Here is a 26,518-nt window from a genome sequence, read left to right on the forward strand (position 1 = left end):
ATGCTATTATCAGCCCAGTATTAAGTACACAGTGATGATAGATTGTAACATGTATGAGATGGAACATGCATGAGATGGAACAATGCACGCACACCCTCAAACCAAGCAGCTGCCTCCATGTTGGTGATATGACATAAAGCCCTCCTCAATGACCACTTGAAGCTGGCTCCAAAAGAAAGTTTCCAGCTAGACTCTGAATTAAAACAAACATAAAGACATAAAGAAAACAAGGTTTAGGTATTTTTGACCGTTCCTCTAAATCAGCTGTACACTGGTTGGATTAATGTATGTCACTCTTTTAAACCTTGGTAACGCTAACATTTTTCAAAATTAGAAACCCCAACATCGTGTAAATTGTGATTAAAAACAATGCTGTGATTTGCAAATCCCAATCAACATACAGTGCATTTGGAAAGTATTCAGACCCCCTTCTCTTTTTTTCAGTATTCCTTTGTTGCCGCCTGACGCTACAGCTGGTGTATTCTCATGAATCTACGCTCAGTATCCCATCATGACAAAGTGAGAACAATTTTTATTTTTATTCTAATTAACTGAAAATATAAAAACTAAAATATCACATTGATATAGGTATTCAGACCCTTTGCAAAAGCACTTAAATTTCACTAAGGTTCCTCCTCAGGATGGAGTCCATCTGGAGAGGCACACACCTCTCAGTGGAAGCCCTCACAGCTGACAATGCATATCAGAAAGGTCAAAAAAGCTGCCTGCACAGCTCTAAGACAGGATTGTTGCAAGGCACAGATCTGGGAAAGACTTTAAGAAAATTCCTGTCGCACTGAAAGTTCCCAAGAATACAGCGGTCTCCATCATTCTCAAACGGAAGAAGCTTGGTACAACTAGGATTCTTCCAAGAGGTGGTTGCCTGGTCAAACTGGCTTGTATTTGGAGGTTTTTTGAGGACTCCAAAATGGCTTTCAAGTTTTTAGCACCAAGTAGAGGTTTGCGTAGCCACTCTACGAGAAGTCCAGATCAGTGGAGGGCAGCAGCTGCAGACCTGTGTACCCTCTTCTCACAGAAACTCTGGAGCTCAGTCAGAGTGACCATCAGGTTCTTATTTACCTCTCTGACTAAGGCCTTTCTCTCCCTGATTCGTCAGTTTGGCCAGGTGACCAGCTCTTGAAAAAGCTTGGTTATGCCAAGGTTCTTCCATTTGAGAATTATGGAGGCCGCTGTGCACTTGGAAACCTTCAGTGTAGCAGAAAAGTCTTCCCCAGATCTGTGCGTTGCAACAATACTGCCTCTGATCTGCGCAGGCAGTTCCTTTGACTTCATGGCTTGGGTTTTGCTCTGATATGCATTGCCAGCTGTGATACCTTAGATAAAGACGTGTGTGCCTTTCCAAATCATGTCCACTCAGTTTACCACAGGTGGCCAATAATGTTGCAGAAACATCTCAGTTAGATCAAAAGAAATGGGAGGAACCTGAGCTAAATTTCAAGTGTTTTTTTTAAAGGGTCTGAATAGCTATGCAACTGTGATATTCATTTTAATATTTTTAATTAATTTGCAAAAAAGAAAATAAATCGATCTGTGTCATGATGAGGTACTTAGTGTACATTTAAGACTGATTTTTTTTCAACTGTAGCATTTGTCTGCAACATTTTTTTTAAGTGAAGGGGGTCTGAATGCTTTCTTGAATGCATTGTTTAATAAATTGAATATAGAGGAAGACAAGATATTTAATGTTAAAACTTCAAAACAGTATCATAGATTATAGATAGCTGTATTATAATTATATTATTTATTATTTATATTTTTTAAAATATACACACATTCTGAATTTGCCTGCAGCATGTTTTTAAAAGTTGAGACAGGAGTATGTTAACCTCTGTGTTTAATCACAGTTTCTTCTAACAACACTGTCAGCATCTGGGGAGTGAAGATACTGATTGTTGAATTACTAATAACTGAATTCTTTCCCATTCTTGCTTGATGTGCATATTAAGTTGCTCAACAGTGCAGGGTTTCTGTTGTTATGCTTTATAATGCACCTTACATTTAAACAGCAGACTGCATGCAAGCCAATCTAGTACTGGTACCCTTTCACAAGAAGCCATGCAGAATGTGGTTTGGTATTGTCTTGCTGAAATAAGCAGGGACATCCCTGAAAAGACATTGTCCTTATGACCTGTATGTACCTCTCAGGTACTGTGAAGGGGCCTTCACAGATGTGCAAGTTACCCATGCCACGGGCACTAATACGCCCCCACACCAACACAGATGCTAGCTTTTAAGCTTTGCATTGATGGTAATCTGGGTGGTCATTTTCTTCTTGAACCCAGGGGTCTTGGCAGCAATTATTTTCTAAACAAATTGGAAATGTGGACCTGTCAGACCACAAAACACTTTTACACTTTTGGTTATCATCTTTGATGAGCAGACCCAGAGAAGTCAGCAGCAGCTGTTGGTGTTGTTCATATGGCTTTCACAACTTTGACAATTTTATTTTATTTTTTACATATATTCATGGAAGATTCTTAACTTACATTAAGGATGCAGCAACATACTGTGTTATATGATGATGGTTCATGATCCAGGACTGACATAATAATAATCATCTCAGAATGATGCTGGTTTTTAATGTAGTGCTGCCTGAGGGGTCAAAGGTTACGAGCATTCAGTGCTGGTTTTCGGCCTTGCCCCTCACATGTAGAGGTTTCTTCAGATTCTCTGAATCTTTTGATGATATTATTGGCTGTAGAAGGTGACATTTTTTAATTCCCTGCTGTTGCTCATTCAAAAAAAATGTTATGAGCTGTTGGACTGTTTCTTTAACACAGTCTTTCATAACAGGTAGAATCTCACGCCATTGTCGATTGTGACTGAGCCTTTCAGTGCATCTTTTATACCCGTGTGCTCTACAGAAAGGGTAAGCGCTCAGCAGAGAAGTCCCTAAAACCGGTTAAATCCATACTGTCTGCCCCCACAAGTCAACTGTTGACAGACGGGCAGCAAGAAGTCAACACTTAACCAGGGTTGTAAAATGGGAACCCTCTTTGTTGGTGTTTCATCCGATTAGTCTCGTGACACCTCCAGGGACTGAACAGTGATCTCCTATCACCTGTAAAACTGAGCCCACTCACCTGTGGAATGTTCTAGTTTCCACCAAGTTCGGTTCGGTACCCTTATTTTTTTTTTTTAATACATTTCCGTATATCAGTAGTTAGAAAGTGTCCCCAAAAAAATGACCCATATGGTCCCACTTTTTTTGCACCCCTCTGTAGGGGCACCAATCTTACCTGAAACGGTGGAGCTCTACACACAAAAACAGGAGTTTGCACTGACTGTCACTTCAGTGATCGCTCTGTGTTTGTTCAAAGTGTTTGTAAAACTTCAGGCTGCAGTCTATATTAAAATGAGGTCAAAGCATCTAGGATTTCTTACTTAACCTCTTAAGCCCTAGCTGGACCAAATTTGGTCCTGCTCACCTTGATCCAAACAAACTTGCTCTGTGCACTCTATTTTTGCACAAAAATAGTCATGTTACACATCAAATTAAACACAAGAAGCTCAGCTACAAGCCCAAACAAACCATTTTTGCCTACACCACATCCAACTCAAAAGGACTCAAATTGATGACCACCTATCTAAGTGGCCATAGTGCTACGTAGCCAGACAATCCCGCCCCCTATGGGATGGTGCCTGGTACTACAGACACAAACATGGTCTCATTTGAAAGGCCAGCCTCTGCTGAAAATTCTAGTCACGTTTGTACAGTTTACATTTGTTTCAACAGTTCATTTTAGTTTTCTGCACTGTATTTTGTGTTGTTTTTTTGTGCCATTGAAAATAAATCTGCTCTTCTTGGTGTCAAACTTTAGTTCTTTTGTAAGACTTTCTTTGAAAGGGAACGATATAGAGGTCTGGGTGATTTGAGGGGAAAGAAAGAATTTCATGATGCAGTGACCACCTATAATGGTATATGAGTAAAGTTTGATACCTGAGATTTTTCAAATGGCAGAGATAGTGGCAAAATATGCCCAAAAGGCACAAGAGAGGATTTCACCTGGATATATTTTTCTAAAATCTCTCTTATTTTGTCTTAATAACCCTCTAGTGGCATGAAAGTTGAAAGAGGTCATGTCAAAATGTGGTGCTTTGGCCTACTTGAGGTTTTTGGACTTCAACTGCATTATTTTTTTATAGGATATGTCTGCTAAAATTGCAAAAATAATTAGTCAAAATTGAAATTTTTCATTTGCAAACTTGATTCTCTCGGATCCAGTAACATACATAGACATATTTACACTGCTGACAAAGTTTCATGGTACAACTTGCAATTTTTATGTTATTCTGTATAAACAGTTTTTCCCCCATAACTTTCCCAGTCTTTTGTCATCTCTATCCCAACTTTTTTAAAACTTGTTGCAAGCATTAAATACATGATGAATGTATATTGACAGCAAAAGCAGTGTATCAATTTGAACTCTCCATAGCTTTTTTGTTGTATTCAATTGAAAAATGGTTGGAAAGATTTTACACAATTTCCCAACTTTTTTGGAATTGTGATTTCTTTAAATGTTGTAGCTTTAGGTGATCGGTAGATACTGCTAGCTGCTCAGTTTTTACCATAACTAATCCAATTTAAAGGTTCTAAATAAAAAAGTAGAATTGGCACACAGCAATCTGGATTTTCAGTATAGTGTGTTTCTGTTTATTGAACATTTGTTAGCCACATAAACCAATCACATGTCAGCTTTGGTGTATGAAGGAGAAACAGTGGAAAGTTATCTAAGCTCATGACATACCAACTCCAATCTACAGCATTGAAATGTTGATCTATTGTCTCTACAAACAAATATCTACATAGAAGTACAACCGACAGTCCATTATAGGTTTCAGTTTGAGCCACAAATCTACTTGGCCCTGCGTCAAGAAAGCCAGCCAATTTGATTTCTCAACTACATGAATTACATCAGAAATGATCAGTTCACCTTTACTCAACAAACATCTAAAATAAGTTTTTTTTTTTTTTTTGTTTTCCCATGAGGACAGATGTGACAAAAATCTATGTCATGGTTTTATTATTTTGTCGAATTGTGTTAGTTCCTGTTGATTGCAAGTAACTTGCAAGACACAAGTGGGAGATTATACAAACCCGAAAGAAAGCCATGAGTGGCAGTCATTAAATTCTTACTAAATAATACCAAGACATTTGCATTCATTCCCTTTAGGCATATTGTAGATGGGTTCTTGATTGCTTGGTGGCAACATTATGTAGGTTTTTTGGTTTTTACTTTGGCACCAACCCATGCTCTCTACAGCTGTACTGTGGTAAAACACAGTGCAGTTGTGCCCCCCCCCCCCCCCCCCCCCCTTAGATGATGAACTTTTATTCACACATAGAGGGTGTGAAGCTGGCAATGACATTGCAAGGCTAAAGAACCGTGATGAGTGACCAGGTGCAGCGATAATTAGGGATGCCCTGATCACGTTTCCTGCAGCTGATCGCATAACAACTATGATGATAGCATACAGATCATGTTTGCTGTTTTAAAATAACAGCTGGTTTAGTGGCCTGTCTGTGTAATGAGCTTTGTAATGCACTAAGACCTCCCATGAGTGCAAGGGTATACTGATAACAGTGACATTCATTATATGTGTTGATTCATGGGAATTAATGACCACTATTACTAATAGACTAAAAATATGTGTATTCAGCTGGCTAAATAGTATAGTAAATAAAAGGCAAAAAAAATCTCAAAATATTAAACAGTTATGTAAATGATACATTTACTCTAGATGGACAAAAGTATCCAGCCGCCTGACCATTACACCAACAGGGACTGTAATGATATAGTTGGACCCCCTTTAGCAGCTATAACAGCCTCCACTCTTCTTGAAAGGCTTTCCATAAGATTTTGGAGTTTCTGTGGGAATATGTGCCCATTCATTCTGCAGAGCATTTATGAGGTCCGGCACTGATGTTGAACAAGAAGGCCTAACTTGCAATTACTGTTCCAGCTCATTCCAAAGGTGCTTGATGGGGTTGAGGTCAGGGCTCTGTGTGGGCCAACTGGTCAGGTATCAGGACCCACCACCGCCTCTTTATGAGAAAGCATAACCCACATTTTTTTTTCAACTGCTTACATTAATTTAATGGAAAATGTTGCTGTTTGTATGTTGATGGACCTTGATGGAAACTGCCTTTTACTGAAACATTATGAAAATGTTTTTACTTTCTTGAAGAATTCCTTCATTACCTTGGGAAAACCAGCTTTTCATTTCCAAATAAAACAACTGAAGAAGTCCAAACCATAAGAAAAATACTTATATGTACTTGTTATCAAAAGAGAACTAAGTATGGATGTGTGTCTCCTTTGGGCTTCCATTTTTCCAGGACCTCAATCACGACCCACTTGAAAGAGCTCCGCGACCTACTTCTAGGTCCTGATCCACCACTTGAGAACAACTGGTTTACACCACTCCATCTATCTCCTGGCATTGGACTTGGTGACGTGAGGCTCGCATACAGATAACAACTGTATTTATTCAAGTTTCTTATCAAAACCCATGTTTTTATTTTTAAAGTTATATCTGACTTTACCTTCAACTAGTCATAGTCATTTCACTCCCACCATTAATACAGATACTTACAATCATGTACTTTTATTAAATTCTTTGTGGAGATCATATGTGGCTTTGGATCAATCAGGTCACCCTTTGCAATAATACCACTTTTTTTTTTTTTTTTTTAACAAATTATGACAGTTTCTACGGCCTGTTGTCTGCAAACTGTTTGCATGTGGTTTATTGTGCATATTACTCACATATTACTCACATAGCCAGCTTGGTAGCCCTCTGTTGTTGTGAAGCTGAAGTTTAAAAGCCTGTTTACTATCTACTCTCTTCAGGCTTCTTGTTTGGTCACTCTTTTTCACTTATTAGCTTCATTCATCACCATCCTCTTCCTTCCATTTGCCTCAGTCAATAGATGAAACAGTACAGAGATGGCTTAACTGGCTTCTTTGTAGCTGCAGGCTGGTGTGTGCACCCGTGTCTAAAAAAAGGGCAAAGAAAAACTATTAAAGCACCGCTAGATTAACTTTAAATGTGGTATTTTATGTTGGGAAAGTTATGTTGCTTTAAATTATTTAAGATTTTTTTGTTTTTAATGAAGAACATAAACTTTCAGCCTATTCAATGATTTTGTTCATGTAAATTTTGGACAAATAAGAGGAAAAACACTGAAGATACTTGTCCTTTTTAGTGTTTTATTTCTATGCTTCTGCTGTTAGCAGATATGACATCTGTGCTCTGGTACAAGGCCATGATCATGCTGTCTGTTTTAAGGTCCACAGGCTCTTTGTGCTCTCTTAAGTTGAACTGAAAACCAACTCCTATCCGCTACCATCACAACAAAAGCTCATTCTGTGGGAAACAAGGGGGTAAACTAGCCAGCTAAGAGCTTTTCCACTGATGGAGACTATTGAGCTTTGATAACTTGGAGTTTTAAAGTCACTTGTTCCTCCTGAAATCAACAGTTCAGCAGTTCTAACACCACACCTGCTGCTACAAAATGTTCCTCCTCTGGTCACTGAAATAACAACTCTGCAGGAGGTTTGTGCTGTGGAGCTGATGAGATGAATTGTTGTGGTCTCAGCTTCATAACCCACCATGCTCAGCTTTAGCTTCATTACTGGCTGTTATCAGATCAGTGTCAGTGACGTTTCCTGCCAGCTGTCGTGTGATTTATGTCACCAGGAGAGGATTAATAAGTGGTGCTTTTCTCAGAGCTCCTGCCAGCCTGCATACTGTCAGAGAGGCTGTGCGCTTATGTGGCTCATTGTTCTATGTTACTACCCTCTCAGTGTCATGTATGTGACATGTTCTGCTTTTAGAAACAGCTCTAAAACCCTGTGACCCTGACACTAAGAAGAAACAAACTGAATAAATGGAAATGACTTACATCAGCAATTACAAAAAACAAAAAGGGACGCAGTGTAAAATTGAAAGAAAACAGGATTTAATGATTTATAAAACATTTAATCCCCTTATTTAATTAGAAATAGTACAAAGACATCATAAGCTGAAAATGATAAATATTGCTGATTTTGGAAAATGTGCTTATTGTGATTTGTTGCTCCGAAAACGCTGGGATAAGGGCATACACCACTCTGTTCCATTGTTGCCTCTTTAAACAATACCCTCCAAGCAAAGCTGGACTATGATCATTCTTATTAAAGCGTAGCTTTTGTGCATCCACCGCTCTGTATTTGGGCTGTACAGTAGTGTGGTATTTTACACTGTTGCCTCACAGAAATAAAGTTTATGGTTCAAATCCCCAATTGGACAGGAACTTTGTTTGGAGTTTGCATATTTAAGTTCTTTCCATGTACTCTGTCTGCTTCCAACAACTTGAAAACATGCTTGTTTGGTCAGCTTGCTTCTTGATTGGATTTCAAGTCAGAGAGGCTCTGATAGTTTCCAAGCAGATCAGGAAGCAAAATACATCTTTATATTCATCTCATATCCCACAGGAAAATCAGTCTATGTAATCTTTAGTAACATCCAATGATGAGGTTGGAATAGGGGAGTGTGTCCCAAAACAGGCACGATTATCTTATAGTGTGTACCCTGCTTGGATCCTTTTACACCTTTCTAATGCTCAAAGATGCTTATGCTGTTACAGCATCTTTAAAAAGTGTTTGATCAGCCCAAAAACACTAGAACATGTGGCTCTTTATGGTTTCTTTGATCAGATTTTCTCTAATTTGTGCTAGTCTCTCTTAAGCAGTGACCTCATTAACCAGTTAAACACAAGGCTTTCTTTACTTTCATTGAGGTTAAAAGGAAGCAACACAACTCACTTTAAATGATTCTTCTACTCACGTTCAAACACATTAGCTGTTTAGACTGCATAGACAGAAGAAGGGGAAATAGCAGGAAAAACCAGACAGTGCACAGTGTAAATCAAAGAGAATACTGTCAGTTTGTGAAGGACCTATCTTTGTTAAATGTACTGTACTTTTAAGGATGTTTTACTATCAGATAATCTTAGTTCATTAACAATTTATTTACTTTGGTTATTGTTAATTAATATTTAAACACATAACTTTTCATTCTATATTTTCATAACACAGCAGAAGACTTGTGCACTGTCCTTCAGACAGATCTCACCTGATCCCTGATCTGACAGACAGGATATAAGAGTTTAACAGAGATGGAGCTCATTTAAAAGAGTCAGGCTCTCAGTTATGAGTTTCAGGTACTTAAACATTCCCAATAGTGCCCTCTCTAGGGAAAATCCTGCAGTACACCAGTGACACATCACTGCTTCTAAAATAAGGACAAAGAGTTGTATTATTTCCCCATTAGATTCAGTTTATTGTCAGGTATAATAAGTCGTACACTACAAAGAATGACTGTAGAACCAAAGGGGCGATGCTATACTGGAATAAATAAACAGGTTTGCAGAGTATCATAGCTGAGTTTAATCTGGTTACACTGGGAATGAAACAATGTATGTGTGACATGAGACTGGACTGATGGAAAGGAAGACTAAAGGTGATCCCTGATTGTTCCGCCAGTTTTACGTTCTGAGTGTGAGCTTACCTTTGTGTCTTTATTATAAAATAACAGTAAAAACAGTGAGGAGTCTTTAGAAGGTTATGAAAGAGACTCAGATTTATACTGTTGTCTGTTTATGTGTTTAAAAAGGAAGGCATCAGGGATAACGTTGGTTATCTCTAAATGGTGATATTAAATACTATGATCCAAAGCTGCAGATAATGTCATTAGCTACATTCTGCCAAAACAGCCTTGACTGACATTTTTCATAGCTAAGACTCTCATGAGTAGAATATTTCCGTGTTGAAAGACAGCAGGATGCACAGGAGCTTTAAAACGTAAAACCTTATGCAGCTTACTATAAAAAAAGAAACTAAAAAATCATAGCTAATCACTTTTGTTCAAAGTTAAATTAATAAGAGATTAAAATGATTGATGTCGATGAAAATCCTCTATTTGCATATTTTTGATTTACTAAATTTTGCTTTTAATTCTGAAATGCTGCCATTGTTGATGCTCATGTTACTTTAGTGATCCGCCAGTCTAGACTACAGACTTTTCTTACATCCTGTAGCACAGGGTAATTGATGGTTGCCTCTGTGTGATGGTGTGCAATGTTTAGTCTTTACCTCTTACTTTTCATTTTAACCTTCTCTTAACTGTTTTAAGATTGCTTGGAAGCAGCGATATAAACCTGATTTTGATTGAGATTCTGCTCCACTCTTGAGTTTCAACAGCTTTTAATTTTAATGCACATCATGTAATTTCTGCCGTCAGGGGGCCCAAATCAAAATAATTACTTCTTGTTTTAATTGAGGACTCTAATCAATAAAAACTGCTCTCTATGAGGTGTATTTACTGAACAGGACACAGCTGCTTTAGTTTAGTTTCATGGATGAGTTTCACATAATGAGGGGGAAAAATGGTTAACAGTAGCCTTCTTGTTGACACTGAGCTACATGCAAAGCATTCTGGGGTTACTTGAGGCATGTCTTGAAAATGTCTAGTTGGGCCCACTGTTACTGTGAGTGGGAGATTGGGGGGTGGCGTTACGAGTTACAAAAGAGACTTGGGCAACAGAGTGCCATAGTTAAGAATAATGATGGTCCATTACTTTGGAAAGACACAGCAACAGAACAGCAGCTTGAAGCAGTTCATGCTTCCATATGTGAGAGTCTTTGCTGCAACATCAAGTGTTTCATTTGAAAAAAGTGAGATGCCATGTATTTTGTGGTTGCAGCCATGACAATACAAATATTCTTACAGCTTAAAAAAAACAAAAAACAAAAAAAGATGCACTGATTGGAAAAATCTGGCAGATACTTTTTTTGGTGTCACACTCCTACAATGACAGCATTTTCTCTCATCTTTGACCATGAAAGAAGATCAGAGTTTGTCCAACAGATCACATCTCTGCCCAGTAACAAATCTCTTCTCTGAATCTGAAGTTAGGTGCGCTAGATGCCAGCATTAAACTGCTGCTGCACAGCAGATTAACACTGGCAACTGAGATATATGTTTACGACTACATTATTTGCTGATGGCAGATGTTTGTCTAAAGGGCAGATACAGCTGTTGAACTAATGCATCTGTGCGTCCCTAAAAAAATGAAGGATGTTTCTAGCTTAGCAAACTGTCACAGTTATTTGAGGTAATATAAGAACTTAACTAACGCATCTGTATAACACAGGAGTGGTCATGGTTAATTCAATGTAAGCATTCTAAGTCAACATTTGGGGATTTGAGAGCATTTTGACATGTGTCTACTGAAACATAGTTGGTTGTAGTACATGATTTTTATAATAAAGACACAAAGTAAGCTCACACCTGCTGACCCATTATACGAGGCTGTGTGTTTGAGAGTTTGTGATCAGACTCTCCTCTCCACACGCAATGATATTTTAGTTCTATTTCATCCTGATTCTTTACTCCCTCATGCAGGCAGAGACACAACAGTCTGCATAAAAAACAACAGTTAAAACTGGAGCTGTAATGGCTGTTGTGGGAGTAAACGTGGGCGAAGCCTCGTTCCACTGGCTGCAATCAGAGCATCTTCATCACACAGTCGTGCACAGTCACCCTGATGGCGATATTAAGCCTTCTCCACATTAAGACACAGATCTGTGTAAAACATGGACATGTATGCTTCATTTTCAAGTGGGAATACATTTGCAGCAATCTCATCTTCAAAGCACAAACTGCTTTACATGATAAATAAATAAATAAAATAATAAATAACCCAATAAATAAATAAACTAATAAATAGATTAGGATAATAAATAGCAGTGTAAGTGTGCATGGAGGCTTTTTGCAGACGGTTTTCCTGTACAGTACCAGCAACAGAGCAGCACGCAAACATGACAACCTCACTGTCATTGCAGAGGAGGTACACTCATTCACTCTCACACGTGTCAGGATTAGCAGAATCAACATAATCATTTAAACAGGGAAGGAAGAGAGTAAAAATACATAATACATAGTTTTTTAGCCCCCTTCTCATTCAGCTCTGTCTGCAGGCAGTCAGCACACTGAGCATGTCAGAGGGGAGCACTGATGCACCCTGGCACCCTTCATGTCGGCCAGGTGACTCTCCTTTTTCGAGCAGCAAGTCTCTCCTGATGCATCATGCTAAACAAGCCTCCTCATACTACATGGAATATACAGTGCATAGTTTACAAAGCCAGAACTTAAAGAAAGTTTACATCTATACACACAAACCTATACATCATAAAAAAGTTCCTTTTTTCCTTCCAGTTTCATCCTCTGACTTCTCTTTTGTTCTCCGGTTTGTTGATCGCTGTGCCGAGATGAAATGGAAGTCTTTGGGGAGATGAGTTTATGATGAGGGAAGAGGAAAAGTCTTTGAAATGTAAAGTAAGCCGTCAACGTGTCACCTGTCCCTTCCTACTCAGCTCCTATTTTTAGTATATATTTATATATTTATATAGTATATATAGTTTTAATTGATTTATTTTTGGTTGCTTTGTGGAGGAAGAGAAAGAAAAGTGCTAACATACAGCAAGATTTGTTCTCTGGGCTCTAACAAACCAATTTTTGACATTTCCTTTAATACCTTGGATACGTGAAGATAGAAATAAACAGTGACAGCCAATCTGAATGTGCCATATAAAAACGACTCTCTTGTTTGATCCAGGCTCGGCATTAGAGAGGGATAAAGTGTCCTGGGTCGTCATTGTAAAATTAAACAGGACCTCTCCTCTTGTTGATTCTATTTCTCCTCCGTACCGTCTCTTTCTGTCAGAATCTGGGGCTGCCGTAGCTGCTGCGGCTGTAGTAGCTGTGGTGGCTGCGTGATCGACTCCTGCTGCGGCTCCAGCTCCGGCTCTGGCTGCGGCTCCGACTCCAGCTCCGGCTCCGACTGCGGCTCCTGCTGTGGCTGCGGCTCCTGCTGCGGCTGTAGCTGCTGTAGCTGCGGCTCTGGCTGCGGCTGGACCGCGACGGGCTGCTGTCGGAGCTGGACGAGGAGGGACTGGGACGGTAGTATGGGATCGGCCGCTTCCTAGCACTAAGGAAGAAGACACAGTGGGAGAACAGTGTTAACAGAGTCATCATTGATAATTGTCAGTTTGAATCATGTCCTGCTTTTTAGTGGTGTTGGAATTAATGGAAAATTAGATGTACTGAAAGGGCAAAATTTACATGACAGCTCTCTTAGTGTGAAACAGCCGGAAAGAAAATGGTAATGCTTTTGCCATTTTGCAAAATGGCGAAAAAATCCCCGCCAGTTGGGGCTTTATATACAGTTCTTTTTCACTACAGCACTTCTATTTTGATGTTAAAGTGGGTCAGATTTAGGACTTTACTGGCCCAAAGGGGAATCTTTGTTGCCAGCTTAGTTCCTGTTCTTGTTTCGTAAATATCTTGAACTTTTTCTAGGTTATACAATGAGTGTGCTGAATGTTCATGACGAAAATTAGTGACGCCATCACTAGAGTGGAGAAAGGGTTTGAAACATCCTAAAATGTTGTATAGCTCATCCGTTTATGGTGTAAAGAAGGATACCAGATGCCCCCTTAGTCACCAAATGTCAGATGTCCATCATGACTCGTCAAATACTTTGTACAGCTTGCAGCCCTCAGTTCTCACCCCACAGACATGGTTTTAAGACAAAACAAAGGAAACTTTCTGTGTCAGCTCTCATGTTGTTTTTTTTTTAAACTTGTTTACAGAAAGACTTTCTAAAGAAACAGGTGTGCCATCTGTTCCAATTTTAATTGCGACCTGAAACTTCTTGAGAAAACCACTTTGGAGCACCTCTAAAATGTTTATTTGCTCACATTTTAGCACTGAAAACCACATCAATGCCTTCATCACACTGTCCTGGTTCAGAATCTATCCAGATTTTACCAGTAACAGTTAAATATGATCTAAAAAAGAGCACATTTGAGAGGTGAATTTGGAGCATTTTTTAGCTGTCTAAGGCGGTCTAAGGTTTGTGTATTCCTGTGACTGTGCTTCTCCATTCCCTGGAAATTTGAGTGTCTCAGTATAGCTTCAGCAAAGCAAGATCACCATCTGCTCCATTATTTCTTTAGAAATGTTGTAGTTTAATTTAGTTTTGCAGGTACATTGTTTTTAGGCAACATCTACAACAGCAAGAATTTAGTTAGCAGCTATAAACTGGTATATTTAAACTGCCTGTACTAGTATTTTCAGATAAAAATTGAATTGAGAAGTTTCACTAAATAAGTGTACATCTACTCTTTTTATATATTCTGAATTTGCAAAAAAGAATAAAAATAAAAAAGTGCAGGGGGTCTGAATACTTTCTAAATGCACTGTACCCACTATAGAATTATTTTTTACCACATTAAATTGCAATATTGGGGGAAAAAATTAAATTACATTGTTGGTCCCATTTATTTATGTATTTATTGAATAACCTGATCCGAATCAAACAACCAATCAGGGTAAGTTTGATCTTAGCTAACACCAGCCACTTAGTACAAAGGAGCTTCTTCTCAATTACCTAGTGGCACTCAGTGTGCAACAGCAGAGCAGCACACAGATAATTTTTTAGATATTTTGAGATGTTATTTATTGATCTCTGTCAGATTTTTTCACCTTTGAGTCTGAAACAATTTGAGCAGACAATTACAGCGACTAGAGCTGGCATCATATTTGCCGTTTCATTTGATGGGCTGAACTTAGCAGGCAGCAGAAGAAGAAACATTCTGTTTTTTGTTTAGTTTAATTGGGATGCTATCATTAGTTACTTCAACAAATTTACATGCAGTTAGAAAAGTCTAACTATTGTGTAAGTCTGACTAAAACTGGACTTTTAAAATGCATGTAAACACATTAGCCTGACTGAAATTGCACCATAGCTGAATTTCTGGAGGTCAGACTAACACATCTAGATAACGCAGGTGGAGATCAGTTTACTACTGCAAGCATACACTTCAGTCAGAGCCAAAGTGGACTAGGCGTGGTGAATATGTTTCACAGCCTCTGTGCCAGGCTTTGATCCATAAGTGAAACAGCGTAAATGCTATGCATAGCAGAAGCTGTGTTGTTGACTGCCTGGATATCACTACAACCTAGGGAAGTAATGTGCATCATTACTTGTTTTTTTTTTTGGTTACCAAATGTAAAGTTTAAAGCAGGTAAGAAATGTGCAGAGCTGTAAAATTGTTCATTTTTGTGTTGTTTGACTTACAAATGGTTGGCTGCTTGCTAACCATGTTCATACAATCAAGTCCAAAATATCCCCTCCTAGGTCAATAAATAGATTCTCCCACAGGTGCTTGTATACTGGGACAAGGGCAGTTTGATTAATTATTATTAAATAAGCAGTAAATGTAGCTTATCTTACTTAAACATACTGAAGTTTGTTAACACAGGAGTTGGGAGGAACATCTCAGGAAGAGCACATAAATACAGCATTGCTCAGACATTAATGAGTGTATTGTGACAAGTTTTTGCTGTTTGAATGCAGTACATTGTCTGAAAGAGAGCAGTTATTTAGGTTAAAAAAAAGTCCAAGCTGTTCACCCACACACAGCCACTCTCTGCCTGCACACACACACTTTGTAGCAGAGAAATGCATGTGTTAGTTTTAGATGAAGCTCAGATTGCCTGGTTAATAGTCACCCTGGAAATGTTCCCTGTAAGGTAATTAGCTGTTAGCTGGAAAAATAGAAAGCTCTTCTTCTCAGAGGAGGCTGACACCCAGAAAAATCAACAGTCGACAGTGCGGAGAGCGATAAATGCTATCAAGGTATCCCTGCTGCTACAAGGTGTGCTTCAGCTTGTCTTTGAAGATTATTCAGCCTCTGCTTTTGTCTTTCATATCTGCCTTGGGAATCCAAATAGGTTGAGCTATAAAGAGCTATGTGCTTTAAGAGACCTTGATGGCATTTTAATCTCTGCACTGGTGTGTTACAACGTTAGTGAGCTACAGCGTTAGTGTAAATCCACAGTGAGGAGCAGCTTCAGAGGTGGTGTGAGTCTCTTAGTGTGAATTTAGAGAAAAGAGGGAAAGAAGCAAAGAGAGGATAGATAAAAAAATAAAAACATGATCAGGGCAGGTTTACTCAGGAGACCTCTGATGGTTTGCTGTTCGGCCCAGCTTCAGGAGACTCACTGTTACCACGGTAACTAGCCTGCAGCAGATGAGTTCAGCAGCTTCCTGTTGTCTCAGCATCAGGACCTTTAAAGGTGGAGTGAAAGATGACACACATTTCATCCATGTCTGTTTACACCGAGAGGAGGCATGGGGATGGCTGTTAAACCACAGAAATACTTCTCTCTTCAATTTTTTACAACAAAACACCAACTTCTCCTCGCTTCTAGAGCCTCAGGCATTAAACAAGTGTATAAAGCAAAGGATAAAACTGTCATTTCATGAAACACTTAAGGACTTAATGACATGTCAACAATAATGCTAACATATTTTCATCAGCAGAGCATAATAAAACAAACATCTGCTTTGTGTGCAAGAAGTAAAACAATTACTAAGCAATTCATTGATGCATATTCATTCATTAATTCACATTTAATGGAACATAAACAACAGAGAGAGCACAAATAAACAAAGAAGACTAAAAAGGTCCATTAAGATTAATCACATTTTCCCTTTGCTTTTGAAAAGTGAACATGTTTATGCATTGAGCTGATATCTAGTTTATTAGGTACCTGTAGTTAAAGTTATGCACTCTCAGACAACCGTCCCGCAGTGAATACGCCTGTCATGGTTTGTATTATGTGATTTTTGTTTAAGAAACATTTATTAAACCTCACCTTATTGCAACAGGCTGCAGGTTTTGATGCTGTTAAAAGTCAAAGCTGTACAGAGAGGTGTTTCTTTAATTAGTCTATCCTGAATGATATAATTAGATAGAAACATCTGTCAATAAAATATAATAAATTCAACATCATAATTATATCCAGCAGACTACAGGCATTAATCAGGACTAAATAATACCTCTGCATCTTCCAGGGATAAAAACAACATCAAACCATCTCATCTGTTGTTTGTTGAGTTCTAAAACTTCGAGTTGTTTTGCCTGAGGACCAATCAAAATTAAGACAATAAAAAATAATGATGCTCTTTGTAATGAAGGTGATATCCATCAAGTCTGTCAAGAAAAGTTTGAATGCACAGCTCTGCAACAAATGAGGAAAACCACTGTCTGTTAAAATATGTTTGGTTCTCGTACAATTTCAAAGTTTTTGTTTGAATAAAACACCTTTTTTTGCTTTGTAGTATAAAACATTTTACTCCCAATCTCCAAATAAAATGTCATCATGTAGGGTTTTTATCTATAGAAAATGATAACTCACTGGATAAAAAAAGAATCAGGGCCCTGTTTTGATTGCATAAGTGTATTGTCTAAAGCTTGTGATGTGAAATAATTTGGGGTGTGTCCTTGACGGCTATCTAGACGCTGCACAATCAGAGTGTAAACCCAGGTGCAGAGTGTCAAGAGGATGGATTCTGTTTCTTGATTATACAGGGGCAAGTTTTGGGCATAACATCAGTCGACTCAATCAGTGTGAGCTTTCAGACTCTTCAAGAATCAGGTGCAAATTCCTGCAGTGGAATTTAACTTCTCCTCAGCGATCAAGGCAGCAAGGGGCTAAACATAGATGAGATTCTCCCTGAGATGCTGAAGGCCCTGGACATGGTAGGGCTGTTGTAGCTGACACATATCTTCTGTGTTGTGCTAAAGTCTGGTACCTATGGAGTAGCAGACCTGGGTGGTGATTCCCAATTTTCAAAAAGGAGGACCAAAGGGTTTGCTCCAATTGTCAGGTTATCACACCACTAAGCCTCCTGGGGAAGGTTTATTCAAGGGTGCTCAAAAAAGACTCTGGCTGAATTTGAGGGGGCCTACCATTGTGTACCGCAGGGAGTCATGCGGGGGGTACTGTGGAATATGGTGTACCAGCGTTGCTGCTATAAGCCATCAGGTCCTTGTATAACCAAAGTGAGAGTTGTGTCTGCATTCTTGGCATAAAGTCGTATACATATCTGGTGTGTGTTGATCTCTGCTAGGGCTGCCCCATATCATCAATTCTGTTTGTGATTTTCATGGATCCCAAGGCACAGCCAGGGGAGGAGGGTTTTCAGATTAGTGACCCCAGAATTTTATCTGTGCTTTTTGCAGATGACGTGGTTCTGTTGGCTTCCTCATCTCGGGAACTCCAGCTGGCACACTGTGAATCTGAGTCATGCTTTCCTGCTAAACCATAGTTAGATAACAAATTGCCTACAGTCAGACTGTGTGATTCTGATTTCAAGTGCATTAAGGTGGTCTTTATGGTTTAATGTGTATTTATTTACGTTTTAGTGAAAAGTTAGAATGCATGAATAGCTAAAAACAGGTTGGCTAACATAGAATGCTAGAGAGCATGCATATGACTCAGCCATAGATATGCTGAATTAATAAAATATTTAACAAAACAACAGACCTCGTCGGCCATCATCTTCACTTCTTTGTTGCCATACAGTCTTAGTCCAAGTTTTGTCCCTGTATTCCTCCAAACACATACTCCAAACAACTAAATAGCAAAAAATCAAAGTTAGCCTGTCTTACATGGCCTCAGGTAGTTTCTATCAAGTTTTTTGCATCCGTAAAGAAATGCATTTCATTGCATTAGGCACTAGGAAGCATTTTTAGGATCTCTAGACACTAGGGGTGTGACGAGACGCTTATCCACTCGTTATGGCTAAGTTAGTGCGACTGCTGTTTGCAGCAGATCGCAGATACACAGAAAGGGATAAGTCCGCTGTTGCATTTCTCCTTTGATACACTGATTTCATTTTGCTATCTCACGTGAGATTAATAATGAAAATATAAACTGTCCAAACTTAACCTGGTTAAAGCAGAACAGCTGCTCTCTTCATACCCCCCTCCCCCACGCTCTTGTTATGAAGCAGCTTGTCACAAGAGCGTCTTTTATAACAAAGTTTTGCTCCAGTCTAAACTCTCCATTTAGTAAAATCAAGGTTGCAATAAACAAACAAAAAAAATTCATCACTATAACATCATATGCCCTATATTTTACCTCATTTAAATCTCATAAGGTGAATAAACTGCAAAAATGAACTATCTGCCACATTAATAGGCCCCTGTGGAAAGTATGCAGGGCTGATATAGAGCAGAAATGTATGTTGAAGTCCACATGTGTGTAAATAGGTTTAAGAAAAAATCTAAAATGGGAACACAGGCCAAACATTTTGATCATTATTATAAAGGGTTGCAGAAAAAGTCCATATTGGTGCTTTAGAGTGATGAGAGGATTTGAGGAAATAAAAACATTTGGCACTGAAAATGTTTGCTGTTTTAAATCAACATGTTATAAAACACAAAAGTTCATAGTTGTGTTCCTAATTTACACTGAATCAGAGACCTGTCTATAATTTAATTGCATAAAACAGGTAAATGAGTCCGCACACCAGAAGCTGCTCCAAGGGCTATTTAATCAAGATTATCACCACATGTGACGTTTCAGGCCTAAGCCCTTCATCAGACCCATTAGGCCCGAAACGTCACATGTGGTGATAATCTTGATTAAATAGCCCTTGGAGCAGCTTCTGGTGTGCAGACTCATCTACCTGTTTTATGTGACTCACTCTTTTGGTCCAGCACCCAGTTCTCAACCTCATGGGATGTGCGTGCCATCGAACTTTTTTGATTATAATTTAATTGCAGAAATCCTTTTTTTCTGTAACTGTGTAAAATTTTTGCATAAAATTGCCTGATATTGATCCTGGGCCCCATATCGAATCGAATTGGAATGGCATCATGGCAGATTTTGTGATTTCGAAAAAATACTGTATCGTTGTCCAAAATACCCATATCTTATTGTACCGGGACAAAACTGGTGATTTACACCCCTATTAACTGGAGCTAGAACTTTGCTTTTTGGAGCTATCAGTGGACCTTATGGTGTTCAGACTGAGTTTGTTTGGCTAAGTTTACCTCTTCAGTATACAACGGTCCTTTGCGCTACACATTTTAAGCTTCTGATTGATAAACGCATAAACAGACTCACAGAGACTGCACAGGTTCCTAGCAGCAGCAGCATTCAATCATTTGACATCGTTACGATGAACTTATTATGCATTTGCGGTTCATGTACGGCCCTGAGTAGCGCATGCTGAATGGGGGTGGGGGGGTAGTGGTGTTGGAGCGGTGACTGAATCACGGATCAGCTCCGTTTCTTCATTAGCTGGCAAACCAACAATTTTAAGAGTCCAGGGCATCTTTGTGATCTTTTATAACTTTCAGTCTGGAGGGTTGCTGCTCCTGTTGTCTGGGCAATATTGATCTCACAAGATGATTTTCATCTCAACGAGAAATTTTGTGACGTTTTGATCTCATCACACCCCTACTACACACCAGTTGAAATTAGGCGTTACTTTTTATTGTACTTTACCCTTGGAGCTACCTCACAAAATAATTTTCTTCAGGACATAAAGTTCTAACTTGTGTTTAGATCATCATTGCTGTTAGATAATGCCATTCTTCGAGTTTAAAGTAAAGCAGCTCTGTTTAAATGGCTTTAAATAGCTTTAAAAGTGATTATCAAATCAGCATCTCTCTGAGTAAAATGAGGCATAACTGTGTTTAATAAAATTACTTAGGTGCAGGCAGACATGCTGATTTATGGAAAACAGTGAAGGGTGCCTTCATTTTTCCAAGAGCTTTATTTATTAGATTGCTAAATTAAAAGAGATGCAGTTTACAAAAAAATGTAATATTGTACTGTTTCCACTGCTACAGGGTCCAAATAATCACCAATCAGTTTCATTATCATATTCCATATAATTGGCCATATTTTACATGTATAATATACATGTAATATAAAAGTATGAATCAGGACAGGGAGTTGTATGTGTGGTTGGAGATTATCAGACTCCATAGTGTTTCTTCAACCAGCCTTAACTTACCAAAGCCGCACCTTTTTATCTGCCCTCATTGATTTGTGCCTGCAGTCTTTAATTTCTGTTTCATATTCAGAATTCATTAGATGTGAATTTGGTTCTTCAAACATTCAATCTTGAGTCTGAGCAGAACACGTTTTATTCCTCCTGCATGCCGTCTCTGTAATTTGCAGCAATAAAGAAACGACTTCTGCTCCAGTCTGAGTGCCATGCTGTGAAATTACAGCAGAGCATAACATCCATTAAAGTGTGTCATGTTTAAGTGCTTTTAATACCGGACATGTAAAAGCTGAAATAAAATCCAGAAGACAAACTGTGTCACAGGAGGCTGTGGAGGAGAGTCCATATAATAAAATCACATGCGCATCTAAATGAAAGTCCAGTACCAGGAGGGTGTTAAAATGTTGGACAGATGTGTTACCTGGTGATCCTGCGAGCCTCCATGAAGCTGGGGGAATCTCTTCTTCTTTTGCGAATGGGTGAGTAGCTGCGTGAGCGGCGGCGAGCTCTGCTGTCAGTGTCGGAGCGGTTGGCACTGTCCCTCTCTCTGTGTGAACACGCACACAAAAAACATCAGAAAAGCAGTAGCAGAGCACATAAGATGACTGGAATTACAACCAGGTGGCTGTGAGCTTCCAGCAACCAGTTAACAGCTGTTTTTCTACCTGTTGCAGGGTCTGGGATATATTTGTTGTTTCAAATTTCAGACATTCAGATTTTCAAAATGTCAATAAACACTTGCTATCTGCATTATAGTTAAGCTACTATCGAGAGGCAGCAGCTGGATAATACTTACTATAAGGTCTACAGCTCTCCCAGTGAAGGGAAATAAGGACAATCTTGTGTGTCTGAATGTGTCATTTCATTAAAAAAAACCCTGCAGACAGTTGAGTCGACAAGTCAAAAGTCATCTACCTTTTTCTAGCTCCTTTAGCTTTTTCTTTTTTTTTACTTTTGTGTCTGTTGTTTTTCCTGTAGTTAAGAAAATGCCACGGTTTTCAACACAAGGATCTACCTCGTTTTCTTTCAAAATCAGGTTTTTATCTAAAGGAAGTAAAGCCCCTGTAGCGTAACACTCTTCACTTTATTAACTTTAACTGAATTACTTGCTCAGAAAAAGCACCTGAGGTGGAACTGCTGAAAAGTGTAATTCTGTCAGACCTAGGCCCAAAAATGTTTGATATTTACGATTCAGCGTCTGGGAGGCTACGACGCGATTTGGAGAAGTAAATTGATCGTGTTGACACCACACACATGCAGACTACTCAGACAAATAATCGTCTGCGAAGAGGCTCCAGTCGGTATACAGCCCCACAATTGTCGGGGGGTCAAATCTTGCCTAAAATCTGGCTTAAAATCCTGCAGTGTGTTGCCGGCCTTACTGGGGTTCACTGGACTTCAGTGGGTCATTTTGTACATGCACTCCTGTGCATTTCTTAATGTTTAACAGTGTTGAACACTGTATTTAACAGAATAAACACTCTGAAACTCCCCTTCCTCTAAAGCCAGGCATATACTGTGTGATTTCCATACAGTTCTTTAACTTTCTGTTGTGGAAAGTCAGCTCACAATACATGACTCAATCCTTTATGACGCACAACCATTGCACACAATTTATGTGCTCACACTATAAGGTCTGATGGTTGTGCATGACCTGAATGCTCGCACTGTACGAGTAAAGTCAAGACAGACCATGGTACATGTCAATGGAATTTCCTTTTTTTGTCCTCACATGTGGAGGGTAAAGGCATATTGTCTTGTTTTCACATTTCATCTAGCTACAAACAGCGACAAAAGCTCATGCTAGCTCTCTCTGAAACACAAAAACAGTGCTGCCAGCAAACACAACTAGCTGCTAAATAATTATATATTCTCAACAACTGGCAGCTTAATATTCAGCAGAAGGTCTGCAGGTACGCAGGTACTCTGAAAACTGCAGTGCACTTGTGGCTTCAGTCATAGTTTCAGATCACACTGGTGGAGCAGTGCAGCACTCATTTAAGGAATACTTAGCGTTAACATCATACAACACTTCAATTTGTATTCATTTGACTCATAAATCAAGACAGTGGCAAGAACTGCTTCACTGTCAATATGGAGTGTTTTGGAATAACTGAACTCTAAACATACAATTAAACATGAGATTACTTATGATTCAAAACTGAAAGTTAATGATTAATCCAGGAGTCAAAAACAATTTGACAACACATTACCTTCTCATTAAGAATAAGTAGGCCTACACTAAACAGATTGCACCAAAGAAGTCAATTTGTACTAGAGGCATGATTATTTAATGCTTCTCTCAGTTTTAATTATTAGCCGACCCTCATAAATTAAGTAGACCTGAACAAACTGCTTAGCGACAGGTAGTACAAGGAGAGATTTTCCATATCGGTGTGTGCCTAATTTGAAATTTATTTTATAGATATTAAATACACAAAAGTGACAGCAATAATGGTCAGTGAAATGTTTATCTATCACATTCTAATTTGACTGAGAAGTCTGACATATTAACCTTTTACATAAAGGAAGCCTTGGCTGTATTCTCTACTAAAACTAGACTAAAACTAAAAAGGATAGGAATGACTAAAATGTAACTACAACTAAAATGCATTTCATTTAAAGACTAAAACTAAGACTAAAATTAAAAACAGCTGCCGAAATTAACACTTCAACATAGATGTGTTCTAAGTGTGTGGTAATAACATGCATATGGTGATACAGCTAAAAATGTTCCTCTCTGATCTTAAGCACATACAGTTTTTGGAACGCAGTAATGACATAAGGAATTTAATGTTAAGGGTGAAAGTTGATAAACTTGATAGATGTATTTGATTAGTACTTTATGTTGCCATCACATATTTATCTTATTAAGCTGATGGCTTAGGCCGGCCACACACTAGTCAATTTTTAAATCTGAAATTATTTTAAAAAACATGGAGACCACAGACATAAGGGCAATTTCAAATGATTTTTCATCTTTAATCCTCTAAATGCACACACTAAACAACTCAGCCAGACTGTCAGATCACTGGAGACCACACACCTGCAGAATGTACAAACGACCTTGGGTGATCGTGTGACTTCTGAAAAAGCAAACAAACATGGCGTCTGTGATACCCATTTGCTGTCCCTCCACAACAGGCTGTCCTGGCATGTGTTACAGGTGCAGCAAAAATTATAAAACAAGGGAAATAATCAGGATGAAATCAGGATGATATTTACGATTCTGGGTCCGGGAGGGTACGCTGAGATTTGGTGCAGCAAAATAATTGTTTTGACACTGCTCACTTGAAGAGTATTCAGACAAATAATCATTTGTGATGAGGCTCCGCTCAGGAAACGCCCCACGATCGTTGTGGGAGGTAAATCTTGCCTGAAAAAATCCTGTAGTGTGTGGCTGGCCTTAGCCAGACTTCTTGTCTGTCATCTAGTGGATCTATTTTGCAAAACTTCAAGCTATAACACTTGCTACTAGTCAGAGAATGACTAGACCAATCAGCATGGTTTGAAGGGAAAAGGGCGTACAGTCTGTGTACAAGTGTGGTTTAGTTGAAGTGACTGCAAGCCTGTAAACAATGGAGGCCAGTGTACAGTTCAGCTTGGATACAGTTTTAGCAGCAGTTTGATCAGAACTGGACATTTCTTTATTAAAAGAACAAAGACTCACACTAAAAGCTTTTCTTGATGGAAAATGTTTATGTTCCTCTCCTGACTGACTTTGACAAGAGTTTAATTTACCTACTGGCTCGACCACTGGTACAAAGAAAGCAGCTACCCATCAAGCTCATGCTACATAGTTTATCTACCAGGGCTGCTCGTGATTGGCCCGTACTGAACGTGCCAAACAAAATGTTCATCTAGTCACCCTCCAAGAATTTTTTTCAAAGGTTGCCCTTCCCAAACACTGTCTATGGGGGTGTTATCCCCTGTCATGGATATTATAACAGTCTATCTGGCACATCAGGTTACAATGCAGAGGCCTTACAATCACACTGGGAGCTACAATCAAAGAGTAACAGTGAACAAGGCTTTACCTGGAGTTGTTCTGTCTGTTGTGGGGGGACTTGGCCTTGCTGGGACCTCGGTCTCTGGAGGCAGAACGTGATGAAGAGCGGCTGCTGCTCCAGGAGCTGCTGCGCTGTCGAAGGTTTGGCTTGCTTCGAGACTCCTCTTTCTTCCGGCCTGATGTGTGTGAGTGGCGTCCTGGAGATGCTGATGTGCTCCGGTGATGTGCTTGACCTCGAGTGGAGCGATGGTGCCGTTTGGAAGAATGGACACTTTTTGACCTGTAGTGATACAGCAAATAATACAGACAATCCCTTTAATTCACTTTATTGACACTGCAGGGATTAACCTCAGATGTCACTTTTTAATCAAACAGACATTTTGTCACTAATTCTATTATTTACTATATCATAATATCTTGATTATTACACCATACCTCATTACATTACATTAATATTTAAAATAGAGTGGCTGGTAAAAAGGGGAGTGATTTTTGAATCAGTGGCTGATAGAAAAAAGTTAATTTCCAACCCTGGTTTTGAGTAACTGTTCGAATGGTTTGTCATTTGTCATCCATCTTAGTTTTTATTTTTTAAAATTTAAATCTGGTTATTAAGTCCTGCCAGGTTTTTTAGTATCTATTGTCTTTTCAATCTTTAACCACCCAGGAAGAGTGAGATACCTTTCATTTACGATTTGTAAATGTTGAACACCACAGGATGTCATGATAACATTTCAGCATCCCACTCTGAGCTATCATCAGTGTGAAACAGTTGATGTGGTAAATAAAAAAAGTTAAAGGAGGAATTTAGGTCCTTGCTTACTTCTTCTGGTGCCGAGAGGTCCTCCCTTTGTGAGCATGGTTGTGCTGGGAGTGGGTCGAGTCACTGCTGTGAGCAGGGGAGTGGGAACTCTTATTCTGTCCTCTCTGACTCCCTTTCCTCCCCGACGTCTGGTTTATGGCTGCGTTCCTGCCGTCCACACTCCCAGCCTCTCCTGCTGTACACACCTGTCCCATGTGGCTCCTGCTGGGGGCGCTGTGGAGCTTGTGCTCTTTCAGCAGTGTGGATTGGAGGCCTGCAGAGCTAGCATTCAGCAGACGGAGCTTCTGCAGAGAAACGATGACCAACAAAGGAAAGAAAACAAAAGAAAAAAAGAAAAAAGGCATAAAGAACATTAGAGTGTTTTCAGGTGGGGGGTTGAGTGCTACGGTGTACTTGCCAAAAGAAGGTAAACATCTAAAAGAAAAAGATCTAGGTTTTCTCCATATGGCTTATAGATAGTCCTCTATGGTGCAGCGCATGCAATACTTGGCATGCAAAACCATAATGAGTTGAAGAAATCATAATCGCAAAAACAAACAAAAAAACTAGGAGGAGGAGGAAGAGAGGGGAAAAAAAGAAAACTGTGAACCAAATAAGTTTAAGAGCAGAGGCAGAAAGTACAGAGCTACAGATTCTGTAGAGTAGAAAAGAGGACTTCTTCAGTTTTTTTTTTTAAGTAATGGTTAAAAATAAAATGAAACAAAACAGAAAGAGAAGACAACTTGACGGAACATCACAG

The 26,518-nt window shown here is 39.1% G+C and overlaps 1 protein-coding gene across 2 annotated transcripts in view; it reads right to left on the bottom strand.

Moving 5' to 3' along the window:
- Positions 1-9,340: 9,340 nt before the first annotated feature.
- The window catches only part of srrm3 (serine/arginine repetitive matrix 3), a 182,730-nt gene continuing 165,552 nt past the window's right edge, over positions 9,341-26,518 (bottom strand). Inside the window, exons 12-16 of one of the 2 annotated variants that reach the window (XR_005992699.1) lie at positions 25,780-26,063; positions 24,985-25,236; positions 21,369-21,494; positions 16,098-16,204; positions 12,927-13,057 (exon numbers count right to left, since the gene is read on the bottom strand). Coding sequence is in view for 1 of the 2 variants with exons in the window: in XM_041802223.1 (XP_041658157.1) it covers positions 12,790-13,057; positions 21,369-21,494; positions 24,985-25,236; positions 25,780-26,063 (930 nt within the window). In the remaining variant the exon portion in view is untranslated. Of the gene's footprint in view, positions 13,058-16,097; positions 16,205-21,368; positions 21,495-24,984; positions 25,237-25,779; positions 26,064-26,518 lie in introns of both variants that reach the window. The other variant, XM_041802223.1, reaches the window with a different exon arrangement.

Source organism: Cheilinus undulatus, linkage group 12, assembly GCF_018320785.1.
Source record: "Cheilinus undulatus linkage group 12, ASM1832078v1, whole genome shotgun sequence".
NCBI classification, from domain to species: domain Eukaryota; kingdom Metazoa; phylum Chordata; class Actinopteri; order Labriformes; family Labridae; genus Cheilinus; species Cheilinus undulatus.